General features: G+C 56.8%; 1 protein-coding gene and 1 long non-coding RNA gene across 3 annotated transcripts in view; one reads left to right on the top strand and one right to left on the bottom strand.

Moving 5' to 3' along the window:
- SHC2 (SHC adaptor protein 2) overlaps positions 1-15,732 on the bottom strand; it is a 31,104-nt gene that overhangs the window by 5,444 nt on the left and 9,928 nt on the right. Inside the window, exons 2-11 of one of the 2 annotated variants that reach the window (XM_039248054.1) lie at positions 11,128-11,198; positions 9,082-9,142; positions 8,798-8,917; positions 7,548-7,601; positions 7,351-7,402; positions 7,132-7,258; positions 5,787-5,940; positions 5,066-5,123; positions 2,346-2,489; positions 152-462 (exon numbers count right to left, since the gene is read on the bottom strand). In XM_039248054.1, the coding sequence (XP_039103985.1) occupies positions 152-462; positions 2,346-2,489; positions 5,066-5,123; positions 5,787-5,940; positions 7,132-7,258; positions 7,351-7,402; positions 7,548-7,601; positions 8,798-8,917; positions 9,082-9,142; positions 11,128-11,198 (1,152 nt within the window). Of the gene's footprint in view, positions 1-151; positions 463-2,345; positions 2,490-5,059; positions 5,124-5,786; positions 5,941-7,131; positions 7,259-7,350; positions 7,403-7,547; positions 7,602-8,797; positions 8,918-9,081; positions 9,143-11,127; positions 11,199-15,732 lie in introns of both variants that reach the window. The other variant, XM_039248053.1, reaches the window with a different exon arrangement.
- On the top strand, positions 9,979-12,127 carry LOC120242348. The gene is made up of 4 exons (XR_005531057.1): positions 9,979-10,175; positions 10,379-10,466; positions 10,695-10,826; positions 11,571-12,127. It is a non-coding gene; the product is annotated as an uncharacterized LOC120242348 (long non-coding RNA).

Raw genomic sequence — 15,732 nt, forward strand, 5'->3', positions numbered from 1 at the left:
CCGCTCTCCGGCCCCGCCCACCCCCGCTCTCCGGCCCCGCCCACCCCCGCTCTCCGGCCCCGCCTCCCCTCCCCCGCCCGTCCCACCTGCGGCCTCCCCCCGCCCCCCGCCGCTCGCCGGTCGCGCCTCCGGCCCCCGCGTCCCTCCTTACCACGCCCTCGGGGTCCACGAGCAGCAGGTGCTTGGGCTGCCCCGCGTGCATGCCCGTGAGGACGTACTGCCCGGGGTTAGTGACACTGTCGCGCACCAGGAAGTCCCCGTCGGCTCGAAGCAGCTTCTCTGCTGCCCTTCGGCTCATCTGGCCATGGTACCAGGGTTCCTGCCTCAGCTGCTCCTCCGTGGGGGCGATAGGGGCCCGACGGGTGGGGGGGCTGGGCCACTGGTCCTCGAGAGGAAGGGGCGCTACCGCCGCCCCCGCCCCCGCAGAGCACTCGTGCAGTTTCAGAGCATCCTCGAAGGGTCCTGGAGGCGAAGATGAAGTGCAGGAGGCGGGGGTTGGCAGCTGACTCCTGCTGGAAAGGTTGGGGGGGGGGTGGCCTGGGCTGGAAGGAAAAAGCTCCAGGTGGTTACCCCACCCGGGACCTGAGCAACACTGGCTGGGCACCTAGGGTGCATCAGACCTTACCCTAAGGCCACAGTACGTCCCTGGCTGTGCGCTGAGTGCACACTGTGTGGTGCCAACCTTGTAGCCAGTCACCTTCCTGCCCGTCTACTAGGTTCTATTAATTATGCAGTATATTCTCGTGGGTTTGGGAAGTCTAGGCAAATAATGACAGCGTTTCTTTCTCTTCAGTGTTTACGCCTCTTCAGTGTTTCGTTAGCTGCCCGACCACGTTGCCGGCGCCTCTATCACAACACTGCATCTGGGTGGCAGGCGGCAGGCATCCCTTTCTCTTAACAGACTTTCAGAGAAAAGTTTCCGATCTGCAGGGGATTTCGGAGGCTCCGGGCAAGCACCGGTGTGACACTGGACAGGCCCCTCGCCCTCCCTGAGCCTGTCTCCTCGTCGTAAAGTTGGATGTGGAGCGGCAGAGATCAGACACCTGGAACGCAGACTCCCGCCCGGACCCCGCGCTCCCACATTCCTTCCATTTCCTTGCTGTTGGGAATCCCTCCTCCCTGACTCCTTCCTCGGGGGTCTGGGGGCAGCTGGCCCAGCCTCCAGCCACCAGGACATGTGACCAGGCCTGGCCAATCAACACTTTAGTCTCAGCTCCACCTCCACCCACTGATTGGCTGGGGGGTGAGCACATGACCCAGGAAGGACTAATCAGAGACAGACCCAGAATTTTCAATGGAAGCCTGGCTGGGGTTGCTGGGCTGCCTGGTCCTCCCAAGGAGACAGGCGTCCCCGGAAGCTCCCACTCTGGGAGTCCTTTCCCGCGTGAGGACTGCTGTGGGGAGGCAGCGGGGGCCAGGCTTTTAGTCCAGCAGCTGGGGCACCGGAGGCGCCATCAGCTCATGTCCTATTGCAGTAAGAAATCCAGCTGAGGGGCCTGGGTGACAGCGAGGAGCCTGCTTGGGATTCTGTCTCCCTCTCTCTCTCTCTCTCTGCCCCTCCCCCGCTCACATGCACACTCTCCAGTTGTCAGATGGTGGGGAGGGGGCTTTGCAGACTCTCTGAAGGAAGACATTTCCAGCCTGCTTGGTGGGCACCTGGGGCTCTCCCACTAGGGAGGCTTCCCGACGAAGGCAGATGACGGTGCCTGTGGATGACGATGACACTGGTGTTGTGGCAGATAAGGAGACTGTTTGGGACACACACTTCCTCCGTTATACTGACCCCTCCCTCAGGCTGGGGTATCATAGAGAGAAAAAGGGAATGGGCTCCCCCATCAACTGTTCACTCTATCAACATGTGGTTAGGCCCCCCTCATCAGACTGGGTCCCCCCAAGGTTGCCTCCCCTACCAGGCTGGGATTCCCAGTAGAAGGGGCTTGGGCCTACTTTCTTGAGCCATGGAGTCACCTGAGGAGGGAGCTCAAATCCCCTCATTGGACTGGGAAACCCAGAGGTAAGGAGCTACCCCTCCCCCAAGAGACTGAGAAGTATCATGGAGGAGAGGGGCCTGAGCCTCCCCCATTATACTAGCCACTCTTTCAAAGCATGAACTAGGCCCTTCCCCTCAGACTAGAGACCGCTACAGAGAGGAGGCTGGGTTACTCCCAAGAGACTGAAGGGCCCCAGGAGGGGAGCCACCTGAGCCTCCCCATCAGACGAGGCAGTCGTAGGAAACAGTTTCCCACCCCACCCTCACCAGTTTGCAAAGGGCTGGGCCTCCCCCATCAGACCACAGGTTGCTAGGGGCATGGCCTCCCCCCTCAGGCTGGCCTGCCCCCACGTACGCATGTCGAACAGGTCCTTCTTGGGGCTGTCCTCCGGCTGCAGGGGCTCGGGGGCTTCCAGACCCTGCGTGTTGACATACAGGTGGTCCTCGTAGTCTCTGGGGCCCCGTGTGTCTGCCTGCACGTAGCCGTCCCCCGGCGGGCCTGGGGAGGGTAAGAGGAGTGGTGGGGTCAGCTGGGGGAGCAGGCGGGGCTCCACCTGGGAGCCCAGCCCACACCCGTCTCCCTCCAGGGCGGAAGCCACACACCCTCTTGCCAGCACCATCTGGAATGAAAGCCCCATAAATGTCCAGCCAGGGGCTGTGGGGCACTAGAGGGCCACACCGGGGAGGGGCGGCCACCACTGGGCGGGACGGTGGCAGAAATCCCCATGTTTCTGTTAAACGTCCACATCTAAAAATTAGTAACAATGAAACTGTGTTCCCTGTAGTTGTGTTATCCACGCGACACATAGATCACTCGTTTCCATCAAGTTGTAGGATTTCCTTTCTCTTCTTTGTAAGTTTAATTGTGAGTGTGTAAAGCATTTGCATGGTTCAAAAGCCACAGCCACAGTGAAAGTTATCTTTGGAGGAATTTCTCACTTGGGTCCACTCAGTGCCCCATTCAGGTTCCGCCGGATCCCGACCACTTTGCCTCTGCCTGTCCCCTGCCCTCACCCCTGCCAGGGCATTATGGTTTTGCTGGTCTAATAGGTGAGAAATGGCATCTGGAGGACCTCAGTTTGCACTTCTCTTATTTTGAGCAAGGCTCAGCCTCTTTTCCCAGGTTCAAAGGACATTTGTGTGTATTTTTCTCATAACTATCTCTTTATTTCCAAACATCAGCGTTTTTAATCCTTGGCAGAGAAATGATGATTTCAGTACACTGCGTGGCCAAATCCAGCCGGAGGACCCTACAGTCTGCAATCTCCATGTTATGTCAACTACCTCATGGGCACTGAGCTCACCGGCCAGCTCCACCTGCCCTCTGTGGACATGGGCAAGCTCACCACCTCCTCTGTGCCTCAGTCTCTTCCTCTGTAAAATGGGGAGACTAGGAATAGCTCCTTCATAAGTAGGGGTGAGGATCAAAACCTTAGAACAGTATCTGGCAACAGTTATTCAATCTGGGTGGCAACCATATGCCACGCCCAGATGGCTGATGGGACAGAGGGGTCCCAGTGCAGGCCTCCCCGTCTGCCTGAGAAGGCGTGGGTTCTTTCGGCCTCTCAGAGCCGTGGCCAGGGAAGGGGGAAGAAACTCAGGTCGGAGACTCAGACTGAGAGAGGATCTGCGGACACTGGGGCACTGAGGTATTGGGAAGAGCGCTGGGCTAGAGGATTGGGAAAGGCATAAAAAGCAGCAGTAGCAGCATATGCAAAGGCCAGGGCTGGGAAATGCCTATGAACCCTGGGAGTTATGGGTGAGCGGCCCGTGGCCCAGAGAAATAGCACACAAGGGCCACATTATAGCTTGGCACCTGGCTCTTTAACCCCTGGGCGCTGGCAGTCAGTGAGGGTTCTGACGCTTGGCAGCGAAATGCCCAGATTATTTGGGAAGATCTAAAAAAAAGCCCAACACAGACGTTAGTAAGGCTGTGAGGGAACAGGCAGCTGCAGCAGGGCTGGTGGGCGAGCCAACGGGCACAGGCACCTTGGAGAGCAGCTCAGCGGCCTCCAGCAACGTGACTAACAGGCTCTGATCTCGGCAGCCTCGCAGCTTGGCACCCACAGGACAAACACGGGGCTGCACCTGGTGTGTGTGAGGGGGACCCTCAGTGCCCATCAGCCCAGGAGGCTGATGCTGCAAAACCTCACAGTGACCGAGGGTGCCCACAGCACACCTCGAGAGTCCCCATCTCGGCGGTGCCTGTCCTTACAAAGTCCCAGAGGAGGCACAGGGGGCTGAGCTCCCCGCCTGGGAGCTGAGGGCCAAGGGGGTGCTAACCTTATGTCACTTTTCTTTCTGTGTAACAGGATACAGTGCTCGTGGGCCGAACACCCAATCGCTCTGTGAAAGCCAAAGCCTCAAGTAGCCTCCGGTGGGAGGGCAACTGCATGGTTTCTATCAAACGAGAACAAGCAGCCACCCTCTGGGGGCTGGGCCCTATCGAGACCCTCGAACCCACGGGATGACGAGCATCCGTCGTCCTACATGGTCCTACTGAAGTGGGGCCTGGAGTCTGCCCAAATGGCCATGAGTCAAGTGCAGGTGAAATAAAAGTGCGACCTCATGTGGTGGGGTCACATGCAGTGGCGAACAAGAACGAGTGTGCACCGCGTGCAGACGCAGAAAGAACTGCAGGGCGGCTCGCTCCCTGGGCAAAGCTAGGAAGCATGCACAGGACGCCACTATCTGTGAAAACGGGGAAAGCCACAGTACACGGATTTCAATGCACTTGAAGATATGTGGAAGATACTAGAAAAATAATGGAAACTAAGAAGTACTAACAGTGGTGGCCCGACTGGGGAGGCGGGGAGGCAAGTGGGGGCAGGGCTGACACAGTGACTTCTGATGAAGGCCTTTCTATGCTCTGGCATTGTGAACACGTGAAAGCCGTGTCTCTCCCAAAACGCAATGAGCCTAGTCTGTACAGAAAAAAGAGAAACCAACGCTGCCAGATCTCCTAAGAACACAGGGAGTGTGCACGATCTCGCGGGTGAACGTGACTGGTGCAGAGGAGAGGCAGTGTGGGGAGGGGCTGGGGTCTCCCTGAACCTCCAGACCGCCTACCATTACCTGAGGGGCCCAGGTCCCACGGCAGACTGCGGGTGTCCCTTCGAGCAGGCTGTACCCCCTGAAAAAGAGAGTGAGGGGTCATTCTGCACTGTGCAACCCCCTCTTCCCAGGCCAGCACCGTGTCCCCCAGCACCCTTCCCTCCCTCCAGCATGGCCAGAGAGAAATCAGATGCGAAGGTTAGCTCCGAACCCTTCCAAGCCTTCTCCTAGGCCCTGGCTCCCAAGCTGCCCTCGGTCTCCTGCCCACCTGTGCTGTGGCCCTCAGTTGCCCTCTCCGCTCCAGAAAGCAATCTGCACCTTCCACTGTATGCTGTTCCCTCCACCTGGATGCCCTTCCCTGCACTGCTCTCCCAGGCAACTCCTATTCACCCGTCAGGGCCCAACCCAAACACTGCTTCCTTGTGGAAGTCCTCCTGACCAAAGTCAGTCTCCCTGTTGAACACTCTCATTACCTTCCCTGGAAGCCTGTCTCATGGCCCTGATTAAACTGCTGATTGGATCATGTAATCAGTATCTGCCGGTGGGAGTCATGTCTGTAGTAGGGCCAGACCCATCCGTGCAATTTGGGGAAGGAAGGAGGGAAAGGAGGGCAAGGGAGGCAGGAGAGACCCTCCCCTAGGAGAAGAGGAGCAGAAGGAGAAGCCAGGGTCAGGCCCAAGAAGTCCGTGCCCAGCGACGACACTGCCACCGTCCCTCCCCCGTGAGGGCCATAGAAGCTGACCTGGCCGAGGGCGCCGACCGCACAGGGCTGAGTGAGGGCGAGCCTGGAGTCCACCAGCCCGCCCAGGGGCGGCTCCTTCCCTGGGATGCTGTTGTAGTAATTGTGTTCCGTTTCCTCCTCGTCCCCCCAGGCCGACTCCTCAGGCCTGGTCAGCCTGGGGACAGATGGCAAGCAGGAGCCAGGCAGGGACCTCAGTTCTCAGGGGCACAGAGAGCAGGGGCCCCTGCCAGGGCACCAGGGACGGGGGCTGGAGCTTTGCAGGACGGGCGGGCTTAGTGCGAGAGCGGCCCAGTGCTCTTTTCTTCTCTATAAAACGGGACCTCGTGCTCTTTCCAGTGCTTTCTAGAAACTACAGCTGGTCTCCACTCCCTCCTTCCCACCTCTGCCTGAGCCCCCCGCCCCCTCAGGCACCTTGCACAGAGCAGGTGCCATAAGGCCAGGATGGGAGCGCCCTCAGCACTTAAAGATCCTTGCACCTGGCCCTGCAAGGGCCGGTGTAGAAATCTATCAGGCGACTGTGGTTCATGACAGCGAGACGGGGATGCTGCCGCCTGCCCTCGGGCACGAGGGTGCAGGTGGCAGAGGAGGGCCCCGCGTGCGCACATCATGGGCACATGAGCCGTGTGGCACAGGTGTGGCGAGGGGCATCGCGGAGGAGACGCACGTGGCACTGTCTGCTGCTGCAGATGCTCCTTCTTCCTTAACGTGTGCGTATTTGAACTTCTAACATATTCATCTACTCGCTATTTAGTCCAGCAAATTTCCATCTAGTGAGTAATCACGTAGCTGAGAGCAGGACTGGGCAAATCTGGGCCACGGCCTGTATGTGTGCAGCCTAGGAGCGAAGAATGCTTTCTGCTCTTTAAGCCACAAAACTTTTAAATGACTAGGAGAACATCCAAACAACAATATTTGGTGACATGTGAAAATTACACGAAATTCAAGATTTAGTGTCTATGAATAAACTCTTGCTGGCAGGCGGCCCACTGACCCTTTCACGTACAGTCCACAGCTGCTCTCGCTACTACGACTGAGGCAGGCGGTGTGGCCCACAAAGCTGAACACACGGACTGGCCCTTTTGCAGAAGCGTCAGCCACCCCCATCCAGGCTGGTGATGACCCCAGCCGCTGACTTGGCTCCCCTCATCCTTGCCTCTGCCCCACAAGGGCTGTTTTCATCCAGCTTGTAGGGATGAGGGTGTGGGACCGGGCAGTGAACGCAGAGGGCGGAAGGGACCACGCCACGCAGAGGCCCACGCCCAGGGTGGAGAAGGTGAGCGCAGGGGCTGTGCATCTGGCCTTGGCCGGTATCTCTGGGAAGCTGGGGAGGGCACGGGCCTGGTACCTTTCCGGGGGCAGGACCACCCTGGGGGGGCTGTGCAGGTACTGTTTGAAGCGCAGCTCAAAGGCTTGGCCCACGGTGCTAATGATGCTCTGGGCAAGGCCCTCACAGCACTCCAGGATGTGACAGGCTGGAGAGGGTTGTCACACAGCGTCAGATGGGCCTCGGCCAGCAGCCAGCGCTGCCCACAGGGCCCCCCGCCCGCCCCCACAGGGACCTCACCTCTCTGGTTGATAGGATCCTTGGCTACATAGGCCACATAATCGGTCATGTCCTGGGTGGAGAGAGGACAGGTGGGAGGGGTCAGCCGGACCTGCTGGGGCTACCGCGGCCTCGTGAGGGGGCAAAGGGGGATGGGCATGGGGCTGCAGGGCACAGACAGGACCGGAAGTCTCCCCCCCCCCCACCACTGGCCTTACCGTGTCGCCACCCGATGCAAAGGAGATAGACTGCATGTGGTGGTTGGCAATGACCTGGCCGGAGAGAGACAGACACAGTCATGGGGGGGGCCACCGTTCTGGGGCCAGGGGAGGGTCAGGCTGGGGCTGGCTGGGACACCCCCTGCCACTCTCACACGTGCGTACTTCTGACTGCCCACACAGATGCACCGACATATCCTCCTACACACAGATACTCACACATGAAGTCACACACACTCAAGACCATCTTCACGCCCTCACACCTTTGGCCCATGCATCCACCCACACAGCATCGGGGACAGGCACTCACCAGGGACGCGCACTCACCTGGCGCACTAACCTGGCCAAGCAGCCTGGCAGCTCTGAGGAGACACAGGAGAGAAGTGCCGGAGGCTCTGGTCTAGCACCAGCGCCCAGGCACCACTATCCGTGTGCTCATTTGCATGCTCATTTGCATTCACTTGCTCATTTGCATGCTTGTTTTGGTGCACATTTGCAGGCCTGTTTCCATGTTCATTTGTGCGCTCATTTGCATCCGTTTGCCACCTCCCATCTTGGTCCTGAGCGCTCACGGCCCAGAGAGCAGTGGATGCCTCACCAGGTCCTCCACAGATGCCCTGGTTGGGCTCCCTCTTTGGTGCCCTCACATCACAGCTCTTCCCAGGCTCACGGTGCCGTCTGGACAAGTCCTAACTCCTTACCATGAACCTCACTCACCTCTCCAGATTGGTCTCCCCAGGGGGGAAATATACCTGGGACATCCTCTCCTCACCTCCTCCCTTGGAGCCAGCATCACCTTCTCCAGGAAGTCCTTCATGACACCCCTGCTAGGTCAGGGTGCCCTGTGCTCACCTACAGCACCCCTTGCTTGGCCTCACAATGCTTTTTAGAATTTGTAATTATTCCCTTATCTGTGCAATTTTCTTTTGCGGGATTGTTCCCACCAGAAGATTCCCAGCCAGGGCTCTCACCCAACAGCACTGCTGACAGTGGGGTGGGGTCACTCTCGGCAGGGGCGTCCTGGGTACTGTCGGGGCTCAGCAGCACCCCTGCCCCTCCCCACTCGTGCCAACTGCGAGTGCCTCGAGGGGAGCTCGGCTCCTGGCTCGGGTGGGGCCTCAGCACATCTCCAGGTGAACATGTTCACACACAGCCCCATGTGTGCCAAACCTCCAGCTTTGGCCGCAGGTCCCTGGACCTGCCCTGCATGGGGGCTGCTGGGGGCTGAGGACATGGGTGGCGGCACTGACCTGGCGCGTGGCCGGCACGGACAGGTTGAGGCCATCGGTGGAGATGCTCACAGCGATGCTCATGCCGGCGAAGCGCAGGTTGCTCTTGCCCAGGATGGAGGCTAGCGCCTTGTTGGGGGCCTGGGGACAGGGCAGAGGGCAGTGCCAGGCTTGAAGAGTGGGGAGCCCAGGCACTGGGGAAGGTGGGGCTGCAGAGGGGCTCTGGCTGGGGTAGCCTCTGGGAAGGCCATGGCGCCCCCCACTGCTCCAACCACAACCACCAGGACCACAAGCCTATCACCCACCTTCTTTTTCCAGGAGCCCCGGATGCCAGGCACTGCCTCATGGAGCCGGTTGATGGCTTCCCTGTGTGGGGGGATGTAGAAGGAGGCTTAGTGAACTCGGAGGGGGCGGTTAGGAAGGGGGCAGGAGCTCAGAGAGTGTGGAGGGAAAAAGCCATGGGCAGAGAAGGCACGTGGATCCCGAGCTGGGAAGGAGCTCACAGGAGGGAGGGAAGCGGGTACCTGGAGAGAGGACGAAGGAACAGAGCCATGGACCAGGGGCTCTCAGCCCCCACCCCGTTTGCACCCGGCAGATACCCAAGCACATACCAACCTCGGCTCTTGCCCTTCTCAGTGATCAGCACATCCCTGGGCCACAGCCCAACTCCAAACCACAGGGGTGAGATTCAGGGGAGCCAACAACATCACTCCTGATCCCGGACCCCAAGTTTCGTGCAGCCACAGGCCATCCGAGATCCCCACCTGCGGCTGGAGAGAGTGGCCTCTGCTCTGGGCTCACCAGGCAATGAGACGGACCTCTGTGAACCCGCTACCCCCGCGGAGGGCTGAAGGTCACGTGGACCAGGCTGGGCCCCAAGCGGCCGGTGCCCGCACAGCCCGCAGGAGGTTAGGTGACAAGGCGCTGCGGAAACGGGGCAGCTGCCCCTCAAACAGCGAGATCTCGAGTCACCACACGGCCTGACACCCCACCCCCCATCCGACACACCCGGGAGACACGAGAACACGCGTCTACACGAAACCTGTGCACGCGGTTTCACAGCAGCCCGAGTTACAATAATCACCAAAAGGTTGAAGCCACCCATGTTCTTCGACAAGTTGACAAACTTGTCATCCACAGATGACGGTGTCCACCGCGCACGCGCACGTCCCTCAGGGGCGGCCACCGCGCACGCGCACGTCCACAGATGACGGTGTCCACCGCGCACGCGCACGCCCCTCGGCCGCGAGCACGAGCGAGGCGCCCACACCCGCCGCCCCGCGGACGGACCCGAACACACGACGCTCAGGGCGGGAACCAGACACGGGAGGCCACGCGGGTGTGAGTCCGCGTGCGTGACGCGTCCGGAACAGGCTCCTCCACGGACGAGAAGGACCTCGTGAGGGCTGGGAGTAGGGGCTGTGGGAGCAGGGGGTGGGGGCTGGGAAAGGGACAGGGGTGCTGATGGAATGTTCTGGAATTAGGGAGCAAGTGGTGGCTCACCGCTGTGAAGAAACCAAAACATATCGAGTTGTGCACTTTAAGTGGATGAATTGTTTGGTATGTGAATTACAACTCAATAGAGTGTTTTTATGTCTACAGTGAATGGACTAACGTTGCACGTGCAAAAAGACGTAGATCCTGGGGCGCCTGCGTGGCTCAGTCGGTTCAGCATCCGACTTGGGCTCAGGTCATGATCTTAGAGGGGGTCCATGCATTGGAGTCCCACAACGAGTTCTGTGCTGACAGCTTAGAGCCTGCAGCCTGCTTCATATTCTGCGTCTCCCTCTCTCTCTGCCCCTCCCCCACTCATGCTCACTCGCGCTCTCTCTCTCTCTCTCTCTCTCTCTCTCAAAAAAAAAAAAGAAAAGAAAAAGACGTGGATCCTTATGCCTCTTCATGACTCTGTTCCTGGCAGATCAGAGCATCATGAGATCGCTGTGCATTGCACCAAAAAAAGCAGGAACAACAGAGATGCCAGCCGGAACCATCTCCTAGCCCCTTCCAGCCCTGACCTCAGCCCTAACCGGACACCAGCCAGCACCCACAGGTCCAGCACCCCTGTGGAACCCACACCCAGCAAGGGGCCAGATGTCATCCCTCTCTGACAGAGGGAATTGAGGGTCTGGGGAGCAGAGACAACCAGAGGACAGGACAGAGCTGGGACTCAGCTTGTGCCCCAAGCTGTCCTCCAAGCTGCGAGGCAGGAGGGAATGTCGCTGCGCCTGCTCTCCTGGGTTCCCTGCACAAACTGTCTGAGCCGCTACTGCCACCTCTCCGAAGCCTCACATCAGCCCTCCCTCAGCTGCCCCCAGGCTCTGGCCCCACAGCACCCAGTCTCAAAGGCTCACCTGGTCACCTGGGTGCGAGTGTTAAAATCCAGAGAGCGCATGGAGCGGAGGACTTCGATGCAGCCCATGTACTAAGGGAAGAAAGAACAAGCAATTAGCAGGCAGGCCCTAAGCACCAGCCCAGCACAGCCTGGGTCAGGTGACAAATGAGCCCCAGCCCTTCCTCCAGCGAGCTCTTCACTCTGGCCTCCTGCCCCTGCTAGGCTCAAGCCCTGTCCCGTCCTCAGTGATACCTAGCTTTCTACCTCAGGGCCTTTGTGCCTGCTGTCCCTCTGCTGCTCCCTTTCCCCATCTACTTGCAGACTGGTTCCTTCCCCATGTCCGGGCTCAGCGTCACTTCCTCAGAGAGCGCCCCTTTCCCTGACGCTAAGCAACTTGTTCCACGGAAGCTGGTTGATCCCTCCAGACTCAGCTGCTTGTTCTCCCTTCCTGTTCCATTACAGCGTGAGCCCAGGAGGACCAGGATGGTGATGCTCTGGTCACTGCCGCAGCCCCAGAGCCCAGCACAGGGCCTGCAAGTGGACGAGGAAACCGTCTATTGCATTGACTGTCTGACCCTTTGCAGGGAAAGTGTGTCGACTCCTGCCTGGGCCACCGTCTCCACGGAAAGCTACTTTGGAATCTCCAGGAGACTGTGCAGAGGGACAGAGGAGGTAGAAACGGTCAGCAGAACTCCCGGACTGCTTCAACAGCAGCCAAGGGAGGGGGAGCAGGGACCACCTCGGGCCACAAGCCTCTTTCCAGCTAGCATCTGTGTGCTGGGGGCCATCGGGACAGCATCTGGAGGCCGTGTGGCAGCAGCGCCTGTGCTGTGATTCCGTGTCTGTGCCACATCCAGACAAGCAAATCCGGAGGCTCAGAGAGTCCACAGGTGCCAGCAGCTAGGCCAGGGGAGAGGATGGTGGCTAACGGGGACAGGTTTCTCTAGGGTGATGGAATGTTCTGGAACCAGATAATGGTGATGGTTGCACAATCTTGTGAATGTACTAAATACTATTAAACTTTGTACGCTTTAAAATGGTTAATGGTTGGGGCACCTGGGTGGCTTGGTCAGTTAAGTGTCCAACTTCAGCTCAGGTCCTGATCTCACTGCTCGTGAGTTCAAGCCCCACATCAGGCTCCATGCTGATAGTGTGGAGCCTGCTTGACATTCTCTCTCTCTCTCTCTCTCTCTCTCTCTCTCTTTCTCTCTCCCTCTCTCCCTCTCTCCCTCTCCCTCCCTCTCTCTCTCTGTCTCCCTGTCTCTCTCTCTCTCTGCTCCTCCCCCACTCATGCTCACTCTCTCTCAAAATAAATAAACTATTAAAAAGTTTTATAAATAAGTAAATAAAATGAACTGTTAATGTTTGGGGCACCTGGCTGCTCAGTCAGTGGAGCATGCGACTCTTAATTTCAGGGTCATGAGTTCAAGCCCTACATTGGGCATAGAACTCACTAGAAAAATTAAAATAAAATAGGGACTCCTGGGGGACTCAGTCAGTTAAGCATCCACCTTCAGTTCAGGTCATGATCCTGCAGCCCATGGGTTTGAGCCCCACATTGGGCTCTGTGCTGACAGCTCACAGCCTGGAGCTGCTTCGGATTCTGTGTCTCCCTCTCTCTCTGCCCCTCCCCGGCTCGCTCGCTCTCTCTCTCTCTCTCTCAAAAATAAATATTTAAGTTTTTTTAAAATAAAATAAAATGGTTGTTAATTTTGTTGTCAATTTTACCTCAATTTTTTAAAAATCATAAGTGCACACACACTTTGACCTTGAAACTCCAGTTTTAGGACTTTATCCCACAGACACGTCAGCCCAGGGGCTGCCAGTGTGTTTACAAGTCACCGTGTGGGTGTCCATGCTCTGTGAGTGCAGGGCTGCAGGGAGACGGGTAGGCGGGTGCTTGGAGCCCCCACAGATCAGCACTTACCCGCTCCCTTTGCCCCGGGGCTCCCCCTGGTGCTGGCCCCATGGACTGGCTCCCTATGCCTGGCCCTCCTCTGTGGGTCCTGCCTCAGTCTCCCTTCAGGGAGACCTTTTGCACACACCCTTCCTTCCTGCGGGGACCTGTAGCACTGAACAAATTAGCAAGAAATTAGAGACACCCTAAAACAACACAGTCGGGCTTGTGCGAGTCAATACATGACTCCAATTCAACCGGAGTTGCCACTAAACAATGAATAGTTTCTTTTCTCTTCCCTTAATTAGTTTATTGTCAAGTAACAATGAATATTTTCTTAGTGTAAGTATGCCCCAAATAGTGCATGGGACATACTTATACCACAAATTATTGGTGTTCATTGGAGCTTTAAATTTTTTTTTAATTTTTTTTTAATGTTTTTATTTATTTCTAGGAGAGAGAGAGAGACAGCGTGAGCAGGGGAGGGTCAGAGAGAGAGGGAGTCACAGACTGAAACAGGCTCCAGGCTCTGAGCTGGCAGTCAGCACAGAGCCCGACGCGGGGCTCGAACCCACGAACGGCGAGATCATGTCCCAAGCGAAAGTCGGACGCTTAACCGACTAAGCCATCCAGGCGCCCCTGGAGCTTTAAATTTAACTGGGTGCCCTGTATGCTTGCTAAATCTAAACAAATGGTTCTTGAAATGGAAGAGTATGCATTTATAAAAGAGACCAGGGGCGCCTGGGTGGCTCAGTCGGTTAAGCGTCCAACTTCGGCTTAGGTCATGATCTCATGGTTCATGGGTTCGAGCCCCGCGTCGGGCTCTGTGCTGATAGCTAGCTCAGAGCCTGGAGCCTGTTTCAGATTCTGTATCTCCCTCTCTCTCTGACCCTCCCCTGCTCATGCTGTCTCTCTCTCAGAAATAAATAAAAACATTTAAAATTTTTTTATAAAAGAGGGGCACCTGGGTGGCTCAGTCAGCTAAGTGTCCGACTTCGGCTCAGGTCATGATCACATGGTTCGTGGGTTCGAGCCCTGCGTCGGGCTCTGTGCTGACAACTAGCTCAGAGCCTGGAGCCTGCTTCTGATTCTATGTCTCCCTCTCTCTCTACCCTCCCCTGCTCATGCTGCCTCTCTCTCTCTCTCTCTCTCTCTAGAAATAAATAAAACATTTAACAATTTTTAAAAAATTTATAAAAGAGACCAGAATTGTTTTATGATTTACATGAAATTATCTCCAAGGTGTATTATTAAGTAGCAAGAACAGGTGCAGAACAGAGGTCATGTTGAGTCACGGTTCCTCAGACAAGGGGTCAAGGAGAAAGATGTGCACACATGCGTGTACACACAGTGTGCATAGACGAGTAATTCTAGCAGATTCTAGCAAAGCAAAGTGGCTGTTTCCAGAGGAGAACCCACATGCTGTTGGCAGACTGTAACTATGCTCACAAGCTGTCCCCCCCCCCCCATCCAGGCCCTCGGGTTAGCCACAGGTCTTGTTTGGGCCAATGGAATGTCAGGAAAGGTGACTCAGCCAAGGCCTAAAAGGTACTTGTGCCCTGGAGCTTGTCCCCTTGCTAGTCTCAGGTCCCTGCGACCCTGCTAGGCCAGCCTGCTCTGTGAGAACAGACATGTGGTCCATCCCCATCACCCCAGCTGACACCAGCCAATTGCCATGTGAGTGGAGAGATCTGCACAAGCTGTCGCACAAAACCACAAAAAAATAATGTTTGTTGTCCTGCACTAGACTGTGGGATGATTTGTTACACAGCACCTGCTAACTGTGACATTGACCAGAGGAAGAGAAGGAGAAAGCCAAGTAAACACCAGGCAAAGGTAATGGTGACTACAAGACCCAGAAGTTAGAACAAGTTTGGAGAGGCCACAGACTCACTCCAGCGTAGCTAGAGCAGAGAAGCAAGGAGCAAAGAAAGATGGCAGGACATAGGCAAGGAAGCTGCAGGGCCCTGGGGCTGTCCTGAAGGTCTGGGTTTCATGCTGAGCTAGCTGGAGAGGCATGGGAGAGTTATAAGTAGGGGGGTGAACAGATTTGTTTCACCTTCTCTTGGATGGATGGATGGACGGACGGACGGACAGATAGATGGATGGATGATGGATGGATGGATGGATGGATGATAATGAATGGAGAGATGGATGGATAGATAGATGATGGATGGATGAATGGATGATGATAGTGGATGGATGCATGAATGGGTGATGGATGGACAGATGGATAGGTGGACAGATGAATAGACAAATGGATGATGGATGGATGGGAAGATGGATGGATGGTGGATGAATGGGTAATGGATGAAAAGATGGACAGATGGATATATGGATGGAAGAACAAGTGATAGATGCACAGATGGATGGATGGATGGACAGATGAGTGAACAAATGGATGATGGATGGATGGGTGAATGATAGATGGATGGAGAATGGGTGATGGATGCAGAGATGGATGGGTGGGTGGACAGGTGGATGGATGAGTGGACAAATAAATGATGGATGGATGGAAGGGAAGATGGCTAGCTGGCTGGATGATGGATAGATGGACAGATGGATGGGCACAGCCTATATGCCAGGCATGTGTTAGGCACAGGGGACCTCAAAGGGAATTTGCTGTGGTCCCTGCTCACAGGAGTGGATTTGCACACTGAAACGACAGCCTTGATGGGTGTCAGTGTTCTAGGCCCAGGGTGAGCCTTCTGATTCACATACCACCTC

The sequence above is a fragment of the Hyaena hyaena genome, unplaced genomic scaffold (genome assembly GCF_003009895.1).
Source record: "Hyaena hyaena isolate Hyena2069 unplaced genomic scaffold, ASM300989v1 scaffold_302, whole genome shotgun sequence".
Lineage (NCBI taxonomy): Eukaryota > Metazoa > Chordata > Mammalia > Carnivora > Hyaenidae > Hyaena > Hyaena hyaena.